The 24,840-nt window shown below is 34.9% G+C and overlaps 1 protein-coding gene across 1 annotated transcript; it reads right to left on the bottom strand.

The window, feature by feature from the left end:
* Nucleotides 1–19: 19 nt before the first annotated feature.
* On the bottom strand, nt 20–24,252 carry LOC137393263 (amyloid protein-binding protein 2-like). The gene is made up of 13 exons (XM_068079732.1): nt 24,138–24,252; nt 22,601–22,780; nt 22,434–22,516; nt 21,377–21,531; nt 19,068–19,191; nt 16,683–16,854; nt 10,552–10,712; nt 9,796–9,901; nt 9,012–9,136; nt 6,358–6,443; nt 5,403–5,593; nt 4,210–4,375; nt 20–877 (listed from the first exon to the last, which is right to left on the bottom strand). Exons 2-13 carry the CDS (start codon nt 22,709–22,711, stop codon nt 522–524), a joined length of 1,836 nt encoding a protein of 611 aa, XP_067935833.1. The 5' UTR covers nt 22,712–22,780; nt 24,138–24,252; the 3' UTR covers nt 20–521.
* Between the last annotated feature and the right edge of the window lie 588 nt (nt 24,253–24,840).

Here is a 24,840-nt window from a genome sequence, read left to right on the forward strand (position 1 = left end):
AATGTCCAAGTCCCAGTATCATATCAGCAACATAAAGAACCATTTTATTTTTTTATATCACATTAAAATTATTAGCTTTATTATAGCTTTGTATTCATTTTTTCATGTACAAAATACATTTAGCTTCGCAGAGCAACAACTTTGAAAACTGGGATAGACTATTTACATCTGTGAATACTCACTGTAACACCTTGTAACATACATGTAGTTATAAAAACAAGTGGTAAATTTTGCATAGATTTCACTTTAATGTTTAAAAAAACAGCCTCCACAGATTTCCGGCTTGGATACCGCTACCAAACAAAGAGCAAAGGAAAGTGAATAATGAGACAATGGTCAACAAAAAGATAAAAACAGATAGTAGTTTTATTAATGAGATCTACCAACAAAATAATCTAAGTTGTTGGCACTCAGAATATAGTAAAAACTTAACATTTGGCATCGAGCTAGTCTCGTGAATCAACCTACAGTCAGTAAATACTAACGTAGATTATATTCAAAATGTCCAAAAAAAGTGAAGATTAAGGTGGCTGTGAACTTTCCCCACGCAATGAACGCAACACTTCCATAGAATGGGCAGCACCCTTTACCAAGCAATCACGCCCTAGTGTCATAGGATAAAGCTGTTCACAATGACCTAAAAGATCACATATACTGTTCTTGCTGCCGCACTCTTCCGCTGAGTTGATTGTTAAGAATTTGAGAGGGTCAGACGTGTCTTGTACTGTGCTCTCTCTGGTGCGTATCTCGTGCCATTCATTCAGCTCCTTGCTGTAATGCAAAACCTTGCTCAACTGCGACGTCGCTTCATACAAACTAATGAGACCTCGATAGTCGTACTGCAGCCCGCTGTAACCTTTGCCAAAGAGTTTGATTGCTGAAGAAAAACAGAAGAGTCATAAAGCTAGAATTACAGATGACAAAATTTGGTAGTTGAAAGTTCTCTATTTAGATCATGCAGCAATTGGTTTGCGGCTCTGAGCACGGAGAATATTTGTTATTATGTTATTATGTTATTATTATTATTGTATTAAGGATGAACTTACTCGAACTTTTAGTAGATTTTATCCGAAATTATCAATATTTTTCTATCATTAGTGATTGTTTTTGACGTTTGCGGTGATTTGACTGCCAGGATGTTTAAAGATTAAAGTCTCAGAAAACACTCAAAAAACAATACGTGATGTCACTAGTTGCTACCGTTGCTATAGTTGATATCGGCTATTGCGTTCAAGTTGCAGCGTTACGTGTCTCTATTGTGCCGTCTCTTTGTAATTATAGACATCATAATGACGATTTCACTTGTTCTGAGCGTTTTAAACCGCGATCACGTTTTATCAATTTTATTCTTGAAACATCCTGACTATCAGACCAGCCAGACAAAAAACAATCGTAAATGATCGAAAAATACCATAACTCTTTTAAATAAACTCTTTCACCTATGATTTAGACTCACAGTAATCTTTCACTTATCGTGGTTAATCGAGAAAAAAATGCAAAATCGTGTTATTTCTTTCAATTTTCCCATACATTAGATCAACTATAGCGAATGGGTTGAAAACCAGTTTGTGTGACAAATTACAACCTTGTATTCAAATACTAGCAGAAAGGCCAGCGATGCTCCGGATTTTCTTTATTTTCAATCAGATAGCCGCAGATGGTTGTTTAAGAGGCTGGTTTTCAGGAACCAGATTTAGTTTTGAAACCAAATATTTAAGCGACCTGATGGAAGAGACGAGGCATATGCGCGTGAGGTTTGGATAAAATCGGACCAATAGAATGACAACACATAGCATTTATATAGAGTAGCACGCATGTGCAATGACAGAGTGGGTTTTATTTATATACTAGATGAATTCCCGGTGTTGCCTGGGTAATAAAAGACCTTTTCACAGAAAATTTATTTTTATTTAGCAAATATAGTATTACATACATAACGACAAGAGTGTTTTGTGCAGTTGAAATACATTGAGAGAAAAAATAAAACAACAGTAAAGGTGTTTAAATGTGAAATAATTAGCAACTAATGGCTAGATAGTCTGTTTTGCTACAATGATTACAATGAAAAATGATTTGATACAATTAATACGAACTGAGAAACCAAATAAAAATAATGAACACGTTGAATTAATGATAACAATGAGTACATAAAAGTGTGCATATAAAAAAGGTTACTGTTGCAGCCGAAGCACGCTGTATTCAAAGTCAACTGGTACAAACGTATAGCAGTGAAGCACACAAGGGTACTTTGTTCGACCGAATGGAAAGAGAATGTGGAGGCAATTCTTACTCGAAATAACACAACACAAAACTGTCCACGTGAAAAGTTTTTAGCTATTACAGAACACCATTAGAAAGAACGGGAAATTAAAGGCGCCACGTAACGGCTCATTAAAAGACTACAAAAAATGGGAAATGATTTTAAAATTAGTATTAAAAAACTTTCAAAAGAAAAAACCGCAAAAGGTAATATTAATTAACAATAAAAAGTAGATATTTGGCTTGTACCCTGCAATCACGATAAGGATAAATAACATAATAAAAGAATGATAAGGATAGTTTAGACTAGTGGTTAAAGGTGCCTGTTTATAGACATGTGAGTTGAGCATTGCGAGTTCAAATCCAGTTCGCTGCGGATTTTTCATTGTTACATTTTAATCGCTTTAACTCGACACAGAAGCCAGAGATAAGCAAACACTGAGATTTATATACAGTGTACATAGATATTTAGTTCACCGTACTACTCAAACAAAAATCAGTGGTACCAACTGCCTTACTAGTTCATCTCTTTGGCGGTAAGGAAAATTCTACAGTAATATCATATTCCCAAAATAACTCCAAGTAGCCTCTGAGAGACAAGTTAGCCGAGCAATGTTTGTTTGTGAATCTGTTTTTAATCTAAGACTGTTAGATCATCTTTTAAATTGCTTGAATCATCAAAGTTATGTCGACAAAGCGCCAACTCCATCCTATAAATACATCCTATAAATACGCAGCTAGTAAACAAGTTGCGATTCTCTGATGGAGCAAAAGGCAAGGCATGAAGTAATAAAATAAAAATAATATTGCTATTTTATACTAGCATTAAGCCCGGCATAGCCTGAGATTGTTTGTATTCAACCAGATAGCCTGCAACCCATGCAGATGCCCCGCAGCATGCGTGTAGATATTCAAGACAACTTGCTACACTGTTTTCCCAATAACAATCCATGAACGTGACCATTGGAGGCAATTGGCCTTAATGCATGCAAAGGCACGCATGCTTGAGTTTCTAATCAAATAGGTATTTCAGAGGCTGGTTCAATACTCAATATTCAATACTCTGTCTGGTTCTCATGAACCAGACAGAGTATTGAAATTAAATATTTTTAATTTCAATACGCATACCTTTCTCTTTCAAGATTCATGCTTGAGTTTCTAATCAAATAAGTATTTTAGAGGCTGGTTCAATACTCAATATTCAATTTCAATACTCTGTCTGGTTCTCATGAACCAGACAGAGTATTGAAATTAAATATTTTTAGTGACCTGACGGAAGGCATGAAGCATAAGGATGCACATCGGTTAAAAAGTGTAGAAACGCGTATTATTTATGCAGACAGACAATGACAAAATGGGATTGATTAACAGAGATAACCACTAAATCTATATACACTTCTCCCTCCATAATAATGTTAATAGACTTTTGGTGAAGACATCAATATATGTATGCTTTGCATATAACAATTGATTTCTAGTGAAGACATCAATGCACTTTTACGTACATATGTCAATAGAATTCTAAAGTAAACAGTGAGGAACGCATACTCATGTCAAAAGATGTCTTGCAAAGATATTAAGGCATGCATATTTATGTCAATCGTGAAGACGTATGTCAATAGATTTCTGGTGAAGATATCAAGGCATGTATATATGTCAACAGATTTCTAGTGAGGACATCAAGGCATGTATATATGCCATTAGATTTTTTAGTGAGGACGTCAAGACAGGCATGCTTATGCCATTAGATTTTTAGTGAAGTCATCAAGGCATGCTTGCCTATGCCAATTGATTTTTAGTGAAGACATCAAGGCATGATTGCCTATGCCAATAGATTTTTAGTGAAGTCATCAAGGCATGCTAGCCTATGCCAATTGATTTTTAGTGAAGGCATCAAGGCTCGTATATATATGTAAATAGATTTCTAGTGAAAACATCAAGTAAGCATACTTATGTCAATTGATCTCTTATAGAGCTCTTCAGCCTCAGGCAGTTTCTTCATGTCATAGTTGTAAAGGGAGGCTAAGTGTCCAATACTCAGGGCAACTTCATAATCTTCTGCCCCCAAGATGGCCTCTTTAGTCTCGATTGCTTTTTTGTGCATCTCCTCTGCTTGCTGTAACGCAAAACAACAACAACGGATGATAACAGCTGCTGGCATCTGTTGGCCCGCGCAACCATAAATGTTCTCTATATAGTCTAAAACGAATATATCAAAGAAAATTACAAATTTAACATCGGATCATCACTGGCCAGCAGTTGGAGTGTTTGAGGAAAAATGTAACAATGATTTATATCGTTGATCATGTTTAACATTGTCAGTAATTCATCTGTAGACAGAATATCTTCAACAGCCCAGTAACTTCAAACTGAATTCTAAGGCTTGCCTCCCTCTATCTACAACTCCCCTCTTTCTATCTATCTATTATCTATCTATTGCCTTTCTCTATCTACAGCTCACCTCTCTATCTATGGCTTGCCTTTCTCTATCTACAGCTCACCTCTTTCTATCTACAGCTCACCTCCGTCTATTTATGGCTCACCTTTCTCTATCTACAGCTCACCTCTCTCTATCTATGGCTCACCTTTCTCTATCTACAGCTCACCTCCGTCTATTTATGGCTCACCTTGCTCTATCTACAGCTCACCTCTCTCTATCTATGGCTCACCTTTCTCTATCTACAGCTCACCTCTCTATCTATGGCTTGCCTTTCTCTATCTACAGCTCACCTCTCTATCTATGGCTTGCCTTTCTCTATCTACAGCTCACCTCTTTATCTATGGCTTGCCTTTATTTATCTACAGCTCACCTCCCTCTATTTATGGCTCACCTCCCTCTATCTACGGCTCACCTCTTTTTAGTTACGGCTCACTTCTCTTTATCTACAACTTACCTTTTTCTGTCTACAACTCGCCTCTCTCTATTTACAGCTAGCCATTATCTATGGCTCATCTCCCTCTCTCTATTTACAGCTAGCCATTATCTATGGCTCATCTCCCTCTCTCTATTTACAGCTAGCCATTATCTATGGCTAATCTCCCTCTATCTATGGCTCACATCCTTTTTTCTACATCTCATATTTCCCTATTTATGTGAAGCTACCCTAGCCTCTATTAACTGTTCACCTCTGCCTACAACTCACCTCCCAGTGTCGTAGAGTCTGGTAAAGTCTTCCCAAGTTGCCGTAGTGCTTGGCCGTCTGCACATTGTGGTCCCCAAAGACCAACTTAGCAAGAGCTAATGATTCCTTGTGTAGGTTGAGGGCTTCAGTGAGCAACTTTTTGGCCTCGTTCATGTTAGTTGTGTCTATAGCCATCTCTTCCAGTATCAACGCTACAAATCGCATTACATATGTTAATAGGTGAAAGCTCAAAGTTAAAATTATTTAAGCTCAAGTTCTCCTGACTGACGACAGCAGGTTAGAAACATAATATGAAACTGCCAAACGTGAAGCTATATTTCTAAAGCAGTGCTATATGACTGCCACATTGTAAAATACATCATTACATAAGAGCAGACATTAACATTGTTAGATCCTTTTTAGTTTTTCAACCTAAAATCAGCAAGTCGAGCCTATATAAAGACAGTCTTATGCCACCTGGTGGGTGTGTGTGCGCGTGTGTGTGCATGCGTGTGTTTCATTTCATCAATTAGTAAAAATATAACATAAAGCAAAAAATAAATATAGTTACAATATTGATTGAATAAAAAAAATGAAAGCTTAATTTTTACATAAGTAAGGTGTGACGTATGACGTAGTGCAATATGACGCATACAGATGTAGCTGCAGTAGTACAGCAGCTAGGCGCTGGACACACAGAAGTTGGCACAACTTGGCAATAAAAATAGCATTCACCATCTCATTATAATAAGAGTAGGTTGGCCTTGGTTAATTTATGTTTAACAACTGCTATTGACAACTCTTCTAAAGTTACTAAAAGGGATGTTAAGAGGTAATAACAATATTTAACTAACTGGTTTTTAAAGCAACGAAGAATTTCACAAATAGAACTATTATAACATAACCGTAAACAAATCTTTACATTTTAACACTATCTTTATCACATCAGTGTTTGTAGAATGAACCATTAACCCACCTCGGACTCTTTTAGATGATGCCAGAAGTAGATGATCGGAGGGTAAAATAGATACAAAAATCTTCATAGCTTGGTATGAGTGCCTTCTACAAGACATAATAGAACACAATTGGATGACACTGCAACAAAAGGAATCAATAGGCAATGGGGCGTTACATTGTACTGATATAAACAAAAAAATGCTTTACTTTAAATAAACAGATGTTCAAAAGAAAGCATTACCATTATAAATATACAGACTCATTAAGCAGCAAAGGAACAAAGGGATGATATTCTAAGCCTTTATGTAGCAGATTGATGAAATTATATCAATAAAAAAGAATACCCTGAAAACCCAGAGCAATTACTGGCCATTATGAAGCGACGTCAAACAGACTCTGCCTTGCAAACGAGTTGGTAAAATGAGAAGTCACACTAATAGCTAAAAATTAGTTTCGAATCAGATCCAACTGTAAACAATCTTAGCATACCATCATCTTGAGTCAATGAGAATGCTTTAGCTGCTGTATTAGTCAAGGAGGTAGAAAAGTAGACATCATTTGCTTACAACTGTTTTTCTTACTAAAATGCCCAATTGTTCCACAACTTTAATTCTTTTATGTTAAAAATGTTTTTCTGAAAAGCTTTTATAAAACTTATTTGAGACCAAATTGTATGTAGGTCTAAGAACCAATTGAAATTCAGGAAAGGTTTAGTTTAACTTCAGAAGGTAGTAGTTGTTTTTCAACTCAATAAATAGTTATTGACTGCATAAGTGACTGGAATATTCCTTTGTGCTGAGTACAGTCCTTTGTGCTGAGTACAGTACTGTGTGATGAGTACAGTACTTTGTGACGAGTACAGTACTTTGTGATGAGTACAGTACTTTGTGACGAGTACAGTACTTTGTGCTGAGTACAGTACTTTGTGACGAGTACAGTACTTTGTGACGAGTACAGTACTTTGTGACGAGTACAGTACTTTGTGCTGAGTACAGTACTTTGTGATGAGTACAGTACTTTGTGACGAGTACAGTACTTTGTGACGAGTACAGTACTCTGTGACGAGTACAGTGCTTTGTGATGAGTACAGTACTTTGTGACGAGTACAGTACTTTGTGCTGAGTACAGTACTTTGTGACGAGTACAGTACTCTGTGACGAGTACAGTGCTTTGTGATGAGTACAGTACTTTGTGAGGAGTACAGTCCTTTGTGATGAGTATCAACATATTTTTATAGACTGTGTGGGTCAAAAGTTATGACGATTGTTAGTAGGCTTGTTAGTGGACTTGCGATTTGAATATCGCGAGTTCAAAGCCAGAACGAAGGTGATTTTTCGCTGCTAAAACTTTATCGCTATAACCAGACCGACGAATGACAGACGACAAACAGACAAACATTGAGATTTATAGATGTACTAGCTGTGCTACCCGGCGTTGAATGGGTAATAAAAAGTCTTTGGTCAATAAATTGATTTGTATTTAACGTGTAACAACATTTGCTATTCTTAACTTTCAAACTACATATCATGAGAAAAGTGTTTTGTGTAATTGAAATAAATTTAGAGAGAAAATAAAAACAACTGCAAAGGTTTTCAAACCTTGTCAAACATCTTTTAAACTCATATTTCCTCATATCATGAGAAAAGTTTTTCGTACAGGTCAGATAAATTAAAAAAAATAAAACGACTATAAAAAGATTTAGATGTAAATATAAAATAATTAGCAAGTAATAGCTATATTAAGTCGGTTTTGCTACGATTACAATAAAAGGTGATTCAGTAATGATACAATTAATACGAACTGAAAAAACAAAACAAAAATCCTGAATATGTTGAATTAATAATAACAATTCTTGCATAGAAGTGTGTGTGTATAAGAAAGGTTACTGTTCCACCAGAAGCTATCCATCAAAACTTCGAATACGGGAAACTCCTACTCTATGGAGACTCTTCCCATGGAGACAATGTAATTGTCCGCACGAGATAAATTGGTCTTGACCCAAGATGTAGTGATTGAACCATATGAAAAAAATTTCTTAACAGGGACATCGTAACGCGTGGCCGCATCAGTAAAATAATCAGCGTGCGCTATAGCTTGAATGACAGGCAGACATACTTTGAGAAATATATATATATATATAGATGCAATTTTTTGTCTTTGCAGCATAGGCCTTGCTGTATAGAAAGAAGAGAGAAAAATCAATTTAAATTGATATTGAGGGTGTGTGCTCCCCTAAACTTAATGCAAAGTTCTGTAATTATGGACCGTAAACCCAGTGAAAGTGTTGATACAAACTAATAATACTACAGTTAATGTACAGTCATGAAATTAAAAGGTTAGGTTTAGTTTTTCCCTTTTGAAAAGCCAAAGGAGTGAAATTGGGAAGATCTTGGAACGGACTAAACAATTTACATGTATTTTACAGTATAATGTACAAACCGCGTAACTTACACGATCTCAGAATGATTTATCTACGTTGTAGAAGCGTCTACTGTAACTTTAATGCTTTACAACTTCAGTGAGACAACTCCAAGAATTAACTTGTTAACTGAGCAAAGCATTAAATTTTTAGAGCTGATATACAATCAGCTGATATATAATCAGAGGACAGAGTTAGCCTCAGCGCCCAAATTAAACAAGTTGATGGTAAAAGGAGGGTGACCTATACCATACCTGGCAGTGTCAAAATCACCATTATTATACTCCTCTACATAGTGTGCATAGGCAAGGTCCTCGTGAGAGAGAGCCACATGAAGGTTTGCCCCTCCGAATATATGCTGCCGAATCTGCAATGCTTTCTGCAAACGGGATACTGCATTGTTAAAAATCTTTTAAAATTCTAATAACAACAAAGACCTCTGACATATAAAAGCATCACTAGCTTATAGAGCAAATCACCCAGATTCTAGGCCAAAATTCAAGTAAAAAAGCCCCTGATTTTTTATTAGCAGTCTTTACTATAATAAGAGGCGTGCCCGTCTATTCAAAGCATCAGCTGGCAAAAAAAGATAACAGTGCACCGGATTAGAACTCACAACTTTCAACATAACTACTAGCCACACTACTATCTGCACCACTCCAACCACCTTGCTACACTTCCCAATAATTGTGCCCATACTTAATAAACATGACAATCTCTCATAGCACATCAGACTGCCAGGGTATTAGTAATTATAATTGAAACCAGCAAGCTATGAGTTTGTACATATTAGCTTATTATCAAGCAAAGATAACTCCCTAAAAACAGTCTGTTCTGTCATTGATGTATTATATTTACAGCCTATTAGCATCTTGAAAAAGAACATCCACATGTAAGACATTTGACAAACATGCAAATAAACACAGACAAGCAAGAGCTAATTTTATCTTTTTCTTGAACTGATTCGTATGTCGCCACCACACAACCCTACTATATATGGTATTTCAGATAAGAAGTAATAATAAGGAAAAGCCTGACCTTATAGACGGAAACAGCTGATGAGACATGGTCCAGGTTTAGCAGGTAAAAGCCATAGTCCATCATGGCATCTGCATACTTGGGATGATTACATCTGTAGTGCACGCTACGCAAGGTACAAACGTTAGTGAAAGTGATACAATCTTCAATGGTGGAGATCATTCAGCGTTGATGAACTCTATGCATTTATAACTGTGACATATATTAGCCACTCAGTAGAGTACACCATGACTGTATTGGTCACGGATAATTTAAATACATAATAATATCATAGAGAATATAAATACACATATATACTGTATATATACCAAATCTGCAATTGATTGCTGTTACCATGCTCTGAAAAATTGAGCCAGTCTTGGATAGGCAAACCAAGAAGAAAATATCAGAGAAAAGGTTATGATGACATCAATGCCAGTTTAATTATTTTGTACTACAACTTAAAATTAATTAGTAATAATAATCATTTTGTGTTTATTACTATATCATGTATGTAAATGAAAAACTTATAAACAAAAATGTAAACAAAGAGGTCAATATCGAAGGAGTTGTGTGTAGTGGATTGAACTTGTTCTTAATTTTATCAGAAGTATCGGTATTTTTCTATCATTTGCGATTGTTTTTTATATTTGAGGTGATCAGAACTGCCAAGATGGTTCAAGATTGAAATTGACAAAACTTGATCGAGTTAAAACGCTCGGCAACAACACTAACCTACAACATAAATGAATGATTTACTCAGTAAGTGCTACTTACTGAGCAAGCTTCATTGCTTTTTTAATAATTCTTCCAGCTAGCTTGAGATTTCGTTTAACGACAAAACCTTTGGAGCAAAGTCTGAGCACATCAATGGCCGTGTCAATAGGTACGTTTGGCTGGTCCAACTCCTTCAGAGCAAGCAGACTATATTGGAAGGCCTGCTCAACAAAACGCATCAACGATGTAGCCCTCTGAGTATAATACGCAACTCTATCCAGCTTTAACAATTACTCAACAAAAGTAAACAAAACACCAAGTCTTTTCAAAGATACCGACATGATTGCCAGTTTAACTTACCCGGAAGCACCATTTTATTTTACCGTAAAAGAAAAATCTTTATGCAAACTTATATCAGAATATTTCCCATCCCAGAATATTTGATATAATATTCTGGACGCATATATTTTATAAATATATACCAGGTGAATGAATACCCAGCGATGCTCAGTAATAAAAAAGTTGTTGAATATGTCATGTGAATTTGATAACTAGACTTGCCTGGTTTATTACTGAAACTGAATTGGCTGTAGCCAACAGGAGAGCAATATAACAGTTATGCAACAGTTGAAAGAGAAAAGCTCACAATTATGTAAGGTCGAAAGATACAGCTAAACATACATAGTATAAAAGCACACAGAAACTAGTATGTAACCAACACACAATTGTTATATTTACGAATATTAGAAAGTGGTAGGAATCTACGCTATTTGCAAGCAACAAACTTTTCAATGGTTCAGATGGCCCAGCAACTGCTGGAGTTTCGTCTTTCCACTTGATTGCTTGACAATAGTGACAAATTTTATCTATTTTTCCTAACAAACAAAAATAATCACTCTCATAGCTAACAGAGCAGTCATAAAAATGTTGCAATTAAACTGTTCTTGCCAAGCAGTAGATTTTCTTGCTGTAATCCTCTCTCGATCACACGTTTGTCTTCATGCACGTTGTTCATCAAGCTCTAGGGATCTCTAGGCAATCCTCTCGGCTGTTTGCTTATTTTTGTTGATGTTCCTGATCAGTCTGAGATGCTGAAGTTGTGCTCTCCTTTCATCTGTCATTTGCTAAGTGTCTATTTCTTTGCTGTTCAGTTTCCAAAGCTCTAGCAGCGGCTTTCCTCATCCTGACTTTTCTAAGTCTGTCTTCTCTTTCCTCTGATGAACCATTGCGGGTTCTTTGTTTTTTGAGGCATTAGATCATGTATAACTTTTCAGAATTCATATATTTAACATTTTAATTTGAAATAAAAACTATAACTGAATATGGAACTATAACTGAATATGGAACTATAACTGAATATGGAATATAAAAACTATAACGCATCTGTAATTGAAATTAAGCAAATGAATGTCTGAAAAAAATGATTAAATTATAATTATAAATTAAATGATAAATTAATATTAATAAATCAGTTTGAACTAAAGGACTTTCAAGAAATATAACTATTTACTTAACAGTAACAAATCAAAGACTTTAACAATGTTATCTATTTAACAATAAAGGAAGATTGGAAATTAACTAAGTGATAATAACAATGAAAGAAAAATTAGCAATGTTTAAACTTAAAATACTATATTCAAATTATGTTTTTACAAAAACCCAACTCAAAAATAATAATAATGAAATGAACTTCATAAACTTATAAATTTATATGAACTTTATAAATGTAATAATTACTTCAAAAATATAAGAGAGCGAAGAATAACTGATAATTATAACCTTACACAACAATACAGTAAAATATTACAGTAATTATGTTTGTTATGCAATCTGAGATTGATTCAATCACAAATTAAGAATTCGTGGAAGTCGAAGAAAAAAATTTGTAAGCTAATACCGTTATATTGCCAATACACAAAGCAAGTACTGTAAGGAACTTTAGTGATAAACTGTGTAGCGAACTCAATATTTGTGTTGGGGAAAGGTAATTACACATGTTAGTGTACTATGTCCATATTAAATAAACAATATTCATACAAACAATGATGTTTTAATTGAAATCGATTAAAGACAGTTGGTTATAAAAAAAATTGTTTTAATTAAAATAAAAGAATAACGTAAAAACTGTAAATAAAGAAAAGAGGTAAAGTTTTGATCGTATTTAATGATTGTGGCACGGAAGCTAAAAGCCAAGCGTGCTACTATTTTCGCAAGCGCTGCAAATGTATTTGCTCAAATACTTTGCAGCGTGGCAAGGTCAATGTAGTGTAGGGGTTAACTCTCGTGACCGCAGACCCGGAGAATCCGGTATCGAATCTCCTGCAGAGTGGACTTTTCATGTCTTAAGGTACGGCCACACATGCCGATTTTTTTGTTGGTTTTGACCGAAATCATGAAATGAATGGAAAACACAGAATTTTTCGGCCGTAATTCACAGAATTGTCCGAGCTGTGCATGCTCACCGAAGTCGTCAACGAAACGCTTTTAATTGGTTAAACAAATTATTAGCGAGCACGATTCTAGCAGCTTTCGCAATTTGTATAGTCCAAGACACATAACGCGACACGCAAGAAAAATATTAACGCAATTCGCCATCGTAAATATGATGCAATTAACTTGATTGCGCTAAAGATGGCAACTCTTTCTATAACAGAACTTTCGCTGCTAAAAAAGAAATTCTTATTATTAAAAAGAAACGATTCGTAGCCATAGTGTCCAAACGATAAAAAACCAATGATAGCACAATCTAGGCAGTTGCATCGTATGTACTAGGTTGAATTGCATTGGTACTTTTATTGTGTGTCATAATACATGTCTTGGACTATACCAATTGCGAAAGCTGCTAAAATCGCGCTCGCTAATAACCTGTTTAGCCAATTAAAAGCGTTTCGTCGATGATTTCGGTGTACATGCAAAGCTCTGACGATTCTGTGAATTTCGGCCGAATAATTCTATGTTTTTGTTAATTTCGGTCAGAACTAACGAAAAAAATTGGCACGTGTGGCCATACCTTAAAACTGTATCACTATAACTGGACAGACACTCACATTTATATATATATATATATAGATATATACTGTACATGTATACAAATAAATATATTTTATATATAAATATATATTTTATATATATACAAATGTATATATATTTTATATATCTAAAAATATGTATATTTTTATACATGTATATATACAAATTATATTTTTATATATATACATATATGCAAACGTACATATATTTCATACATGTGAAAATATATATTTCACATATATATACAAACTACCTGTGCTTTCCAGCGTTGCCCGGGTAATAAAAATCAGCTTATAAACAATGATAGGTGATGAGAGTTGCCTACCACTTGCCATTAGCCTGACACAATGCCAATGGAAAATGGTATTAAAAATCAGCTTATAAACAATGAGAAGTAATGAGAGTTACCCGCCACTTGCTATTAGCCTAGCACATTGCCAATGGAAAATTCCAGTAAGCTAATTAATAAGCTCTAGGTTTCTAATGACGGTATGCCACGACCTTGCGTCAGCGTTGTCCAGCTACAGCTATTCTAATAATAGCTATAGCTGGAGGGACACACATACATACTTTGAGAAATATATATATAGAAGTATAGAAGTACAGTCAAACATGGATAACTCGCGTTCGGATAGCTCGAACACATGGTTAACTCGAACGGTTTCTTTGGTCCGTTCCCACGTAATGATAAATTGCTTTAGATAACTCGACCTCAACTCTGTTAACTCAAACAGTTTTTTGCCAACGGCTACCGAGACGGTTGTTATCGCTTTAGACAATCACTTTATTCCAAGCCATAGAGGTAAACCTCAACTTTTCGTAATTCATAGGTCTCGTTATTACCACCGTCGGAAAAATATTTTTGTCAACGACTTTTCTAAAGGTTTGGTGAATTTTGATTTTTACCAAACATCCGCTTAGCGATCGCCTTTCGGAAGCATGGAAAAGTGAGGTGACCTTCGCATAAACTTCAAGAAAAATCGGCAAAATTGATCTTGGTTAAAACGCTCAAAAGAATAAGATGTATTTTCTTTTGAACATTTCAACAACGATCAAGTTTTGCCAATTTTAATCTAAAAAACGTCCTGGCAATAACATCACCTCAAACAACAAACCAATCTCAAGTGATAGAAAAATCTCCTATACTTTTTGATAAAAAAACTTTACATTAGAAGCATTTAATTTGAAACAAGCCATTTACGCTTTTGATTTATATATAGTTTGTATATGTACATGTATCTACTGATAAATACATGCACTTGTGACAGTGCTCTGATAACTTGAACGCTCTGATAACTCAGAACACTTTCACTCGGTCTCGTGAAGTTCGAGTTATCCATGTTTGACTATATATATATATATATCGCTTTTGTGATTTGAGCACTCAAGTGCCACACATTGACTTTCTTAAAGTCTGTGAGATAACTTAGTGCTGTTTCATGGCAGGAAGTCAACTCTCGTTGGCAATGGGAGTTACCTCCCTTGCCAAATCTGAGCTGCACTGATGAGGTTACAATACATGAAACAGTACTGTCTGTAGTGTGACAATACAAAAGTATATAGCCTATATTTTATATATGTACAAATATGTATGTTTCATATATATATACAATGTACAGTCAAACATGGATAACTCGCCCACGGATAGCTCGAACACATGGTTAATTCGAACGGTTTGTTTGGTTCATTCCCACGTTATGATAAATTTCTATAGATAACTCGAACTCAACACTGTTAAATCGAACTGTTTTTAGCCCAACGGCTACCGAAATGGTTGTTATCGCTTTAGAAAATCACTTTATTCCAAGCCATAGAGGTAAACCTCAACTTTTCGTAATTCATAAGTGTCGTTATTACCACCATCGGCAAAATATTTTTGTCAACGACTTTTCTAAAGGTTTGGTGAAATTTGATTTATACCAAACATCCGCTTAACGATCGCCCTTCGGAAGCGAGGTAAAGTGAGGTAATCTTAGCATAGACTTCAAGAAAAATCGGCAAAATTGATCGTGGGTAAAACGCTCAAAAGAAAAAGATGTCTTTTCTTTTGAGCATTTCAACAACGATCAAGTTTTGCCAATGTCAATCTAAAAATTGTCCTGGCAATAACATCACCTCAAACAACGAACCAATCTCAAGTGATAGAAAAATCTATACTTTTTGATAAAAACGTTTTAAACTTTACATTAGAAGCATTTAATTTGAAACAAGCCATTTGTGCTTTTGATTTATATTTTAGTTTGTATATGTACTGATGTCTTTTTTTTTAGCATTTCAACAACGATCAAGTTTTGCCAATGTCAATCTAAAAATCGTCCTGGCAATAACATTACCTCAAACAACGAACCAATCTCAAGTGATAGAAAAATCTCTATACTTTTTGATAAAAACGTTTTAAACTTCACATTAGAAGCATTTAATTTGAAACAAGCCAGTTGTGCTTTTGATTTATATTATAGTTTGTATATGTACATGCATCTACTAAAAAATAAGTAAATACATGAACTTGTGACAGTGCTCTGATAACTTGAATGCTCTGATAATTCGATCACTTTTGCTCGGTCCCGTGAAGTTCGAGTTATCCATGTTTGACTGTATGTATATTTTATATATTTACGAACATGTATATTTTTACATGAATATACATGTGTATACAAAATATACATGTATATTATATATACAAATATATATTTCATATATATACATATGTAGGCCTACATATATTTTATATTTGTACAAATTTATATATTTGATAGATAAACAAAAGTATATATATTTTATATACTTGTATGTATCAATATATATATTTTATATATATATATATATATATAAAATATACATATATGAACATATGAACATATATATTTCATATATACATATGTTTTATATGTGTACAAATATATAATACAAAAAACCAAATTGTAAAATATGGTGCTAAACTGCTAATAGACTATAACATTGTACTCTGATAACATACTAAATTGTATAAGTTACTAAATATTAATGTGAAAGTGAGTGCAAGACAGTCTGTTACTGAAAAAGTAAGAGTTTGAAAACATACTCCATAACCCTTAACTTTGTTAACTCATAAAGTCATAACACATACATGTTATAGAGCATCTGATATAAGCAGGTCAACTTTATTAGCACATGTTACGAACCCATGTGTAGTGACTTTTAGCAAAATGAAGCATGGCCATTTCTACATATATGGACGCCATATTGTACTCATCTCTCGCCTTCTCACTCAACTCAGTCACCATATCCATCGTACATTCGACCATGGCAGTAGCTTCAGAGTAACAACAATAGCCATTTTGTACGTGCAAAATTCTACAAAGCAAAACAAGATTTAATGATATGCGATTGAAACGGGGAGCACAGTCTGTGCTAAAGATCAACGGCCCAAAAACTTTAAATCTTTCAAATAATAGTGAAACAATTATGAAATCTCTATTTAGAGAAAAAATAATAATAAGTTGTTAGTAAATTTCTTTATGCATCTACTTTGTGTATTTGCTTCATTATGAAAATACAGTGGAACCTTAGTGCTTGATCATAATTCGTTCAAATTTGGCGGTCAATCACGAGTTTGTTCGAAAACTGAAACTCATTTTCCCATAAGAAATAATGAAAAGTATTCTAATTTGTTTTCATCCCTAAAAAGCATGCATAAACATTAAAATAGTAATAAGAACAAAGGCAACACAAAAAAGTAGAAAACTGGCGAACAATGCTCGATTGAACTTACTCCGCTAATCGTCTGTTTCGAACAGACGCTCACCAAATGGGGAGAAGTGCTGAGGGGTGCGTTTTGTTCAGCATTTTTTGTTTTCCCTCGGCATTCTCCAGCTCGACTCAGCTAATTCAAGGACCAAAAATTGGTTCGAATTCAAATGCATTTTCTACTCGAATTTTTTGGTTGAGCACCAAATTGTTGGAGAAAAGAGGGCGAGCACCAAGGTTCTACTGTACTACATATTATTTAAACTATCATTAGAATGAATATCATTTCTACATCGACATATTAAATTGATGAACATACCATACCATAACTATAGAATCATATAGCAACTACAAATGCTTATTTCCTTTTAGCATTATCACACAGGACTATTAGCTTTGACAAAAAGTAATTATAGGTTTATAGCAGTGTTTGACTGCTATCACTATACTAACAGGCTCATGGCTAGTTTACTGGATGTCACAAAAGTAATTTTGGTGAACAAAATCACCTATAAGTAGGACAGAATGTTTTAAAAATGATGAATAACTATAATGCTCATAGTAGAGCAAAACTGCATGAATTGCATGAGATTTATATTGCTGACAGACTTGACTTAAATGGGACCAACAACATGATAGACTAAGGCTACCTCCATAAATTCGGCCAATTTTAATCTTACCGTGGACAGCTTAAAAAACAATCAAAAGTTTGTACCATCAGGATTCAATGATAAAATGAAACAAACGCTAAAATTGACAGCAGATATGAAGGAAACCGGCAGCTCGCTGCACTTGCAAAACAAAATAATATACCTGAAAAAAACCCATGGACTCATTGATAATCAGTTATACAGGCCAAATCTTGAGTAGCAGATTCAGAGCCAACATTGTTTTATAACGCGCGTTGCTACATGAATGGCAAACCACATTTTACTCTATAGATATCTCTTCATACACATGTAGATGCTGGCTTCACATGTTTGTGAAATGCCATTTACACGCATTTCACATGTTTGTGAAATGAATACTAAATTAGACATTACAACTGCTAGGTTGAACTTTCTGATAATATCTTTCTATACTATAATTTTTGATATCATTCTGGTAATTTGGGGGTTTTAATAAGAATTGTCTTCCTTTGGTAGACTACTGTAACTTTTATTGTGAAACCAAGTACCTTATGACACAAGCAATACCTCTGTATGCTGGATACTTCCCATGAAAATGTTTTGAGTAGACTTTACTTTGTTTAAAGAATCACCTGTTGCTATAGTTACTAGTATACATGTGCAACTGGTAATCATGTAGTTTGATAGACATACGATGGATAACTTAACCAGTAGAGAGCTAATCAGCTGATAATGGTGGTCAATAAAGGAGCAATCAAAGCCAATAAAATCACAAAATATGACCTCGCAACGTAGCACTATATGTACATTAATGAACGCTGTAAAACTTTCCATAAGCTCCAGGTCAGCGCTGCCTAGCAAGTGTTCGATTGAGTCTCAGATGTTCGGCGAGGCCTTTTCAGAGGTTCCACACAAGTCGTACATTTACAAGTACCAAAAGGTTGATGAATGTACATACGATGCTTATAGGGTTCAGTAACCCAAAACGGTTAGGAGTCCTTTACAACCAAGCAGTGAAGATTTTCTTGATACAAAGAACCTAGCTCCTTGACAAGCAAGGAAAAAACCATAACAGCTTCTCTTCTTGCATGATGAAAACTGTACAAACATAATTTAAGCGGCATTGTGAACGGAGAGCCAAAGCTGGATGACAAAAAGGAATGAAGACAGGGCCACTTCTTAAACACTCACTTAGTGCAGCAATTCAGGGCAGCAATTATTGACTCTTCATCAGAATTACGCTGAATTATTCTCAGAGCTAAAGTGTAGACTCTCTCGGCATCCATATACCATCCCGCCTCCGCTAGGAAGTCACCTGAATAACAAAAAATCAACCATAACAAGCTAGCTGTTAAGCAACTTTCTATCTTAACTATAAGTGTCCATGTTTCTACAACCATTTTTATTTCTCACCTTATCCAGTTCACACGAGGAAAACGATGTTTGCGTCTGTACAAACAATCAAACAAATGCGTAAATATAATAATGATTTGAGTAGGTAAGTTTATAACAAGCGCTTGTTTCTAATTGGTCAATTGCATCAATAGGAAATATGTTACAAAAGATTCATCAATAAAAAATAAGATTCGATGTGAGCCAGTCATGCTATAAAAGACACAGAAGACAATTTCACGCTAGCAATTTGTATGCAAGTTTGATATCTCAAATTAATTACTACAAACATGACATATATATACATTAAATTGAAAGGCATACCGATTGTACTGGTGAAAATCATCCACCATCAAACTGTGCTAGGTTAAGAGTATTTTTAGCAGTAAAAATTGGACATAAGAAATGTGTAATCGTCTGCTATTGACCATCAAATGACCAATAGCAAGCAATTACACATTCCTCATTAATTTGAACGAAGCATAACCATGTCCACTAACAAGTATTTAAACCTCTTTAAACAGAAACTAACATTTAGGCATTAATGCAATGTTATAATTGGCAGCTGGCATCAATTCACTGTTATGATTGGTTGGTGACATCGTTTTACTGCTATGATTGGCTGCTTCACATTGAATGTGGTTGGCAACCACCTGAAGCAAGCCTATAGCTTTTCTATGCAAATTAGTCAAATATAATAATATATATATTTCGGACAATATTGACCTACAAGAGTTGCATCTTAGTTTAAACCTCTTCAACACACATAAGATGAGAATACATGTACATGTACATGTATACATGTACATGTATTCATTAGATGAGAATACAACACTAAAATTACATGTAAATACATGTACTGCAAGTGACTCTACTTGAATAATTTTTACTTATATTATTTCATCAAAAAATTAAATTTCGTTTAAAACTGGCCAATGGAGAAGTTTCTGGGTATTTTATAACTTTTTAACTCTGCATCAGTCAAAAGGGTAATTATTATGATAATGTAATGCAGCTGTTCAAGTGGTTTACACAACAGCCAAAACAATAGGCCCAACAGTAATTTATAGGGTAATAAAAAACAACAGTTTTAATTTAGAAAATAGTATAACAGATTCTGGAAAATAAATACTCAAATTTGCTTCAAAATTTCAGGCACTGTAAGCATTCTTCATAAAAAACTGGTTAAACCCTGACACTAGCCAAATTCCAGATCTATTTGCAGTCATTTCCCTGAACCATTAAAAAGTGAGATAGAACAGATGCGAATATCAGTCATTTTAAAACTGTTATAACTAAAGAGTAGTGTACTTTGACTGGCCCTAGATCCTAACTAGATGTAATATAAGCTAGGAGAGTGACTCTCTGGTCACCAACTTACCATGGATCTCAAGCAGTTGTTTGTTAATCTATATGGGCATAAGTCTCTTATGATAACTTCGAATCATATGAAGTCATACAAGAGTTTCTTTAGCGATAGTAATACAAAAGATCAGATGATGAGCTAGTCACAATGTGATTGCTGAGACTTGATACGGTAGAACTTCCTTTAGCAAAAGAGTCCGAATACAAAATTTCCAAGTTATGAAATGTCTTTTTTGAGAAATATTGCTTCGAACAACAAAAGATGTTTCTAAATACAAGAGACTGAATACCGAACCTTTAAAACCACGCTGCTGACAATTTAAGCAGATGGGCAGCTCAGTTCGAAAGTGACCTGACTGAGCTGCTCTGCAATAGGCTGCCGCCCAGTAAACTCCTTCCTAGTCAGCCAATGCAAAAAGCAAACAAACACACCGCTCATATTCGTTTTCACTTGCTATTTCGCTATTACTTTTTTACTATTTATTAGGCGATAATCTAATTCTAATACGCATTTGTTACAGATTTTAACCGTTACTTAACACAAGTATTATGCCTGAGTTTTGTGGGAGCTTGCAACAGATTAAGGCAGTTATAGGGTAACATGAGTTCCTACTTACAAATTTTCTGCTTACGAAACATTTTCCGGCACAAATTAACTTCTTAAGTAGAGTTTCCACTGTCAGTAGAAAGGCACACCAGTGTAGTTTCAGCAAACTACATTAGAAATGACTAAGTATGCTTACCAAACTCTATGGCAAATTGTAGAGTTCCTTTTACAGCATTGCAGGACTTGCCCAGCACCTGAGCTGTCATTGTCGCTATTCCTTGCGTATAGAAAACCGCTATACTACAGTCGGCTTGGTCCATTAGACATTGAAATATGCCGTGAAGTTTTAACCTATAACAAAATTATAAATCAAGAAGAGCTACAGTAACCAAACCTTAGCTGCCTATTTTTGCCTTATTAACTAAAGATTTGTGCCAAAGTGAACATCATGAAACAAACTGGAGCTAGTAGAGCACTATCAGTGGAACATCACTGGTTGCACAATACCAAATACACAAAGCATCTTTGGCACAATGTCAATTGCTTAATCCCGGCTGCACGTCAGCTGATATATGCAAACTGCTAGCTCCGAACTGCTGGCTTCTCATTGTCAGTTGCACATTGCCAGTTGCGTATTGCCAGTTGCGTATCGTCAGTTGCGTATCGTCAGTTGCTTATCGTCAGTTGCTTATCATCAGTTGCTTATCGTCAGTTGCGTATCGTCAGTTACGTATCGTCAGTTGCGTATCGTCAGTTGCGTATCGTCAGTTGCGTATCGTCAGTTGCGTATCATCAGTTGCGTATCGTCAGTTGCTTTTCGTCAGTTGCGTATTGTCAGTTGCGTATTGTCAGTTGCTTTTTGTCAGTTACATATTGTCTGTTACGTATTGTCAGTTGCATATTGTCAGTTGCGTATCGTCAGTTGCGCATTTTCAGTTGCGTATTGTCAGTTGCTTATTGCCAGTTGTGTATTGTCAGTTGCGTATTGTCAGTTGCTTATTGCCAGTCTCTTATTGCCAGTTGTGCATTGCCCATTGCCAGTTGCTCTCGTACATTGTCAGTTTTTTGTTACCAGTTGCACATTGTCAGCTGTAAAGAATTATTTGTGCAGTGTTAGTATCCCATTATTGGTTGTACAATGCCAGTGTATTGCCAGTTGCAAAAAGTTAGTTGTGCATTATCAGTTGCCCATTATCGATCGTTATAGCTGAATGAATATAGATTCAAATGAAAGAAGTGTTTTATATGCTTACCTGCTATTTTTGAGAAACAGTTCCATTACTCTAATTTTTTGAAATTCTACAGATAATGATGTGATGTAGCCAATTTCCTTAACCTGTTCAAGCAAAAAGAAAGGCAATAAATTTACAAAAGATTTTGTTCGATACTGATCACAATATTATACAAGGATACAACCTACCTTCATCAGCACATCAACCTGCTGGTGAGCAGGAAGAATTTTATAATCTTGGCAAACTGATTGAAGATGCCTGGCAGCAATATCAACAGCTAAATCATACAAAGACTGCATGATGTCGCAATTGTGTCTGTTTCCTGTAACTGCACTCGTATTCTTCTCTTAGGTTTGCTTGATTGATAGCTGTCAAAACATGACAGTGAAAGGAACTACAGAAACATTTAGGGAGATTAAGGAAAATATGTACTGGTGGAGATATGTGGATGCTAAGTAGTACACACAACCAACAACAAACTTAAGAGTTCAACAAGAAAACAATGTGGAAAATAGACTACCTCACTTAAAGGTTGTCTTGCAACAAAATTCACATTACAGTTATTTAATATCAAAAGGTTCACCATGTCTTACTCTGCTGTGTTGTAGGAGCAAAATATGTGGAAATGTGATTAGAAGATCTTAAAAGCTCAAAAATGAACAGTTAATCGCAGCCATCACGAAAACGCCGTAGGTTGGAATCCCTTTATTTTGATGACATATTCAACTCGACGTGGTTATTGTTTTGACACGATCAGAATTGAATATACAATTATTTTCACACAATCGTAGAAATCACCCTGTGGAATGATTACTGTTCATGGAAGAATGACCCAGATCCAAAATGTCACCAAAAGTAATCATATTATCACAAAGCAACAGCAATGGCAATTATAAATTTGAGGTAAGAGTATACTTCTTTTAATGATAGAACGACAAAAAACTAGGAAAGGTAAATAAAAGCACGCATTCAGACATTCTGTAATGCATGCTAGTGACCTTAATACATTCTTACATTCTAACAAGATTGATCTTTGAGATAATCAAACCTTTGTGTCAATATAATGAGTCAATTTAGTGCGATAAAACCCCTTGTCCTTCACACAAAAAACTTACACATTCCCAAAACGTCAAGGAATCTTGCTATGTTTACTTCTACAAAATGGACATCTTAGACCTTAAATCTATCTTCTCTTGTAACATTGTGCTGGTTTTACCACTAGATTTAAAATTATGTCGGATTTCCAAAAAAATTATCAAATAGTTTTCAAAACGAAATGAATTTAGTCTTCAACTTTTCAAATACCTAACATCATATGCTTACCAGATTGAAAGATTGTTTACTTAAAACCACAAATCCAAGGATTAGTCAAGAGTCCATAGACTAATTCTACTATTATCCTACTTTTTTAAGCTCCCAGCAATCACGAACCTTTCCCCTTCACTTCTGCCAAATATACAAATGCGTTACAAAATTCACCTTTCTTAACCTCTGTGAGAACACATATTGTGAGAAATGACTGTCAAACAGGTACCCAAGCGCTCGATTCAACCTACTTGTGTCTGTGGTAACTTTATCTCACATATTAGAAGTTTTGTGTTTTGTTTGTGGTGTGTTTTATTTGCACTGCCAGAATAGTTATGAATCAGTGTGAATTATTTGTGACTAGGATCTGGAAATGATTGCATTCTCCACACTCAAAACATGTGTTTGACTTGGACTCACCTTGCCAGGAGGCGTATTAGTTTACTTTTCCCAGCACATTGTGATCCCAAATTATTGGCAGTTACTTCTGCATCTCAGCATACTTTAGAACTTTATTTAAGCTGACAAAATCTGTGTATGAATCCAGCGTTCTGATTTCTATGCCTAACAACAACAGCATCCTCCAAAACATTATTTATTATAAATCTCATCTACCTTGTGTATAGGTGGGTTAAGTTTAATAACAGAAAATTGTGACTATTGTGATTACCACTTTTCAAAAGATATAATTTTAATTCCAATTTTGAGAATGGGATTTAAGTAAGAGTCCAATTTGCTACAAACCATTACTTTTTACAACTGTGCCAAAAGAGTGTGTAGTAAAATTAATGCTGTATCTAAAATGATGGTACACAATTGCTGAAGATGAGATGTGACATGAACCCACATGGTCAAAAGAGTTTCATCAATATTGTGGAGCAAAAATACATTTTCATACTAGCTTATTATTATCTCTCGGTAGAAACGCAAAGAGCTTAGATATCACACATGCTGCCATAGCGGTATAATTAAAACTGCTGTTTTATTTAATTAAACAAAAAATGGTCATTGCAAATAAATCAATAAAATTAGCAAATTAGTAGTCCTTCTAGAGCAGGAATGACTAGCCTACGACTACTTTTGCTCTGGTCAGTAAGTTAGATAACAAAAAGTTGTCCCTCAG

This window comes from Watersipora subatra, chromosome 1 (genome assembly GCF_963576615.1).
Source record: "Watersipora subatra chromosome 1, tzWatSuba1.1, whole genome shotgun sequence".
Lineage (NCBI taxonomy): Eukaryota > Metazoa > Bryozoa > Gymnolaemata > Cheilostomatida > Watersiporidae > Watersipora > Watersipora subatra.

Coding starts and splice junctions, on each gene's coding strand:
- LOC137393263 (XM_068079732.1), bottom strand. CDS start 22,711: ATGCAGTCTTTGTATGATTTAGCTGTTGATATTGCTGCCAGGCATCTT. Junction 21,532..22,433: donor CTGTTTCTCAAAAATAGCAG/GTAAGCATATAA, acceptor ATTTTGTTATAG/GTTAAAACTTCACGGCATAT. Junction 6,444..9,011: donor GGTGATTTTGACACTGCCAG/GTATGGTATAGG, acceptor TATGTCTTGTAG/AAGGCACTCATACCAAGCTA.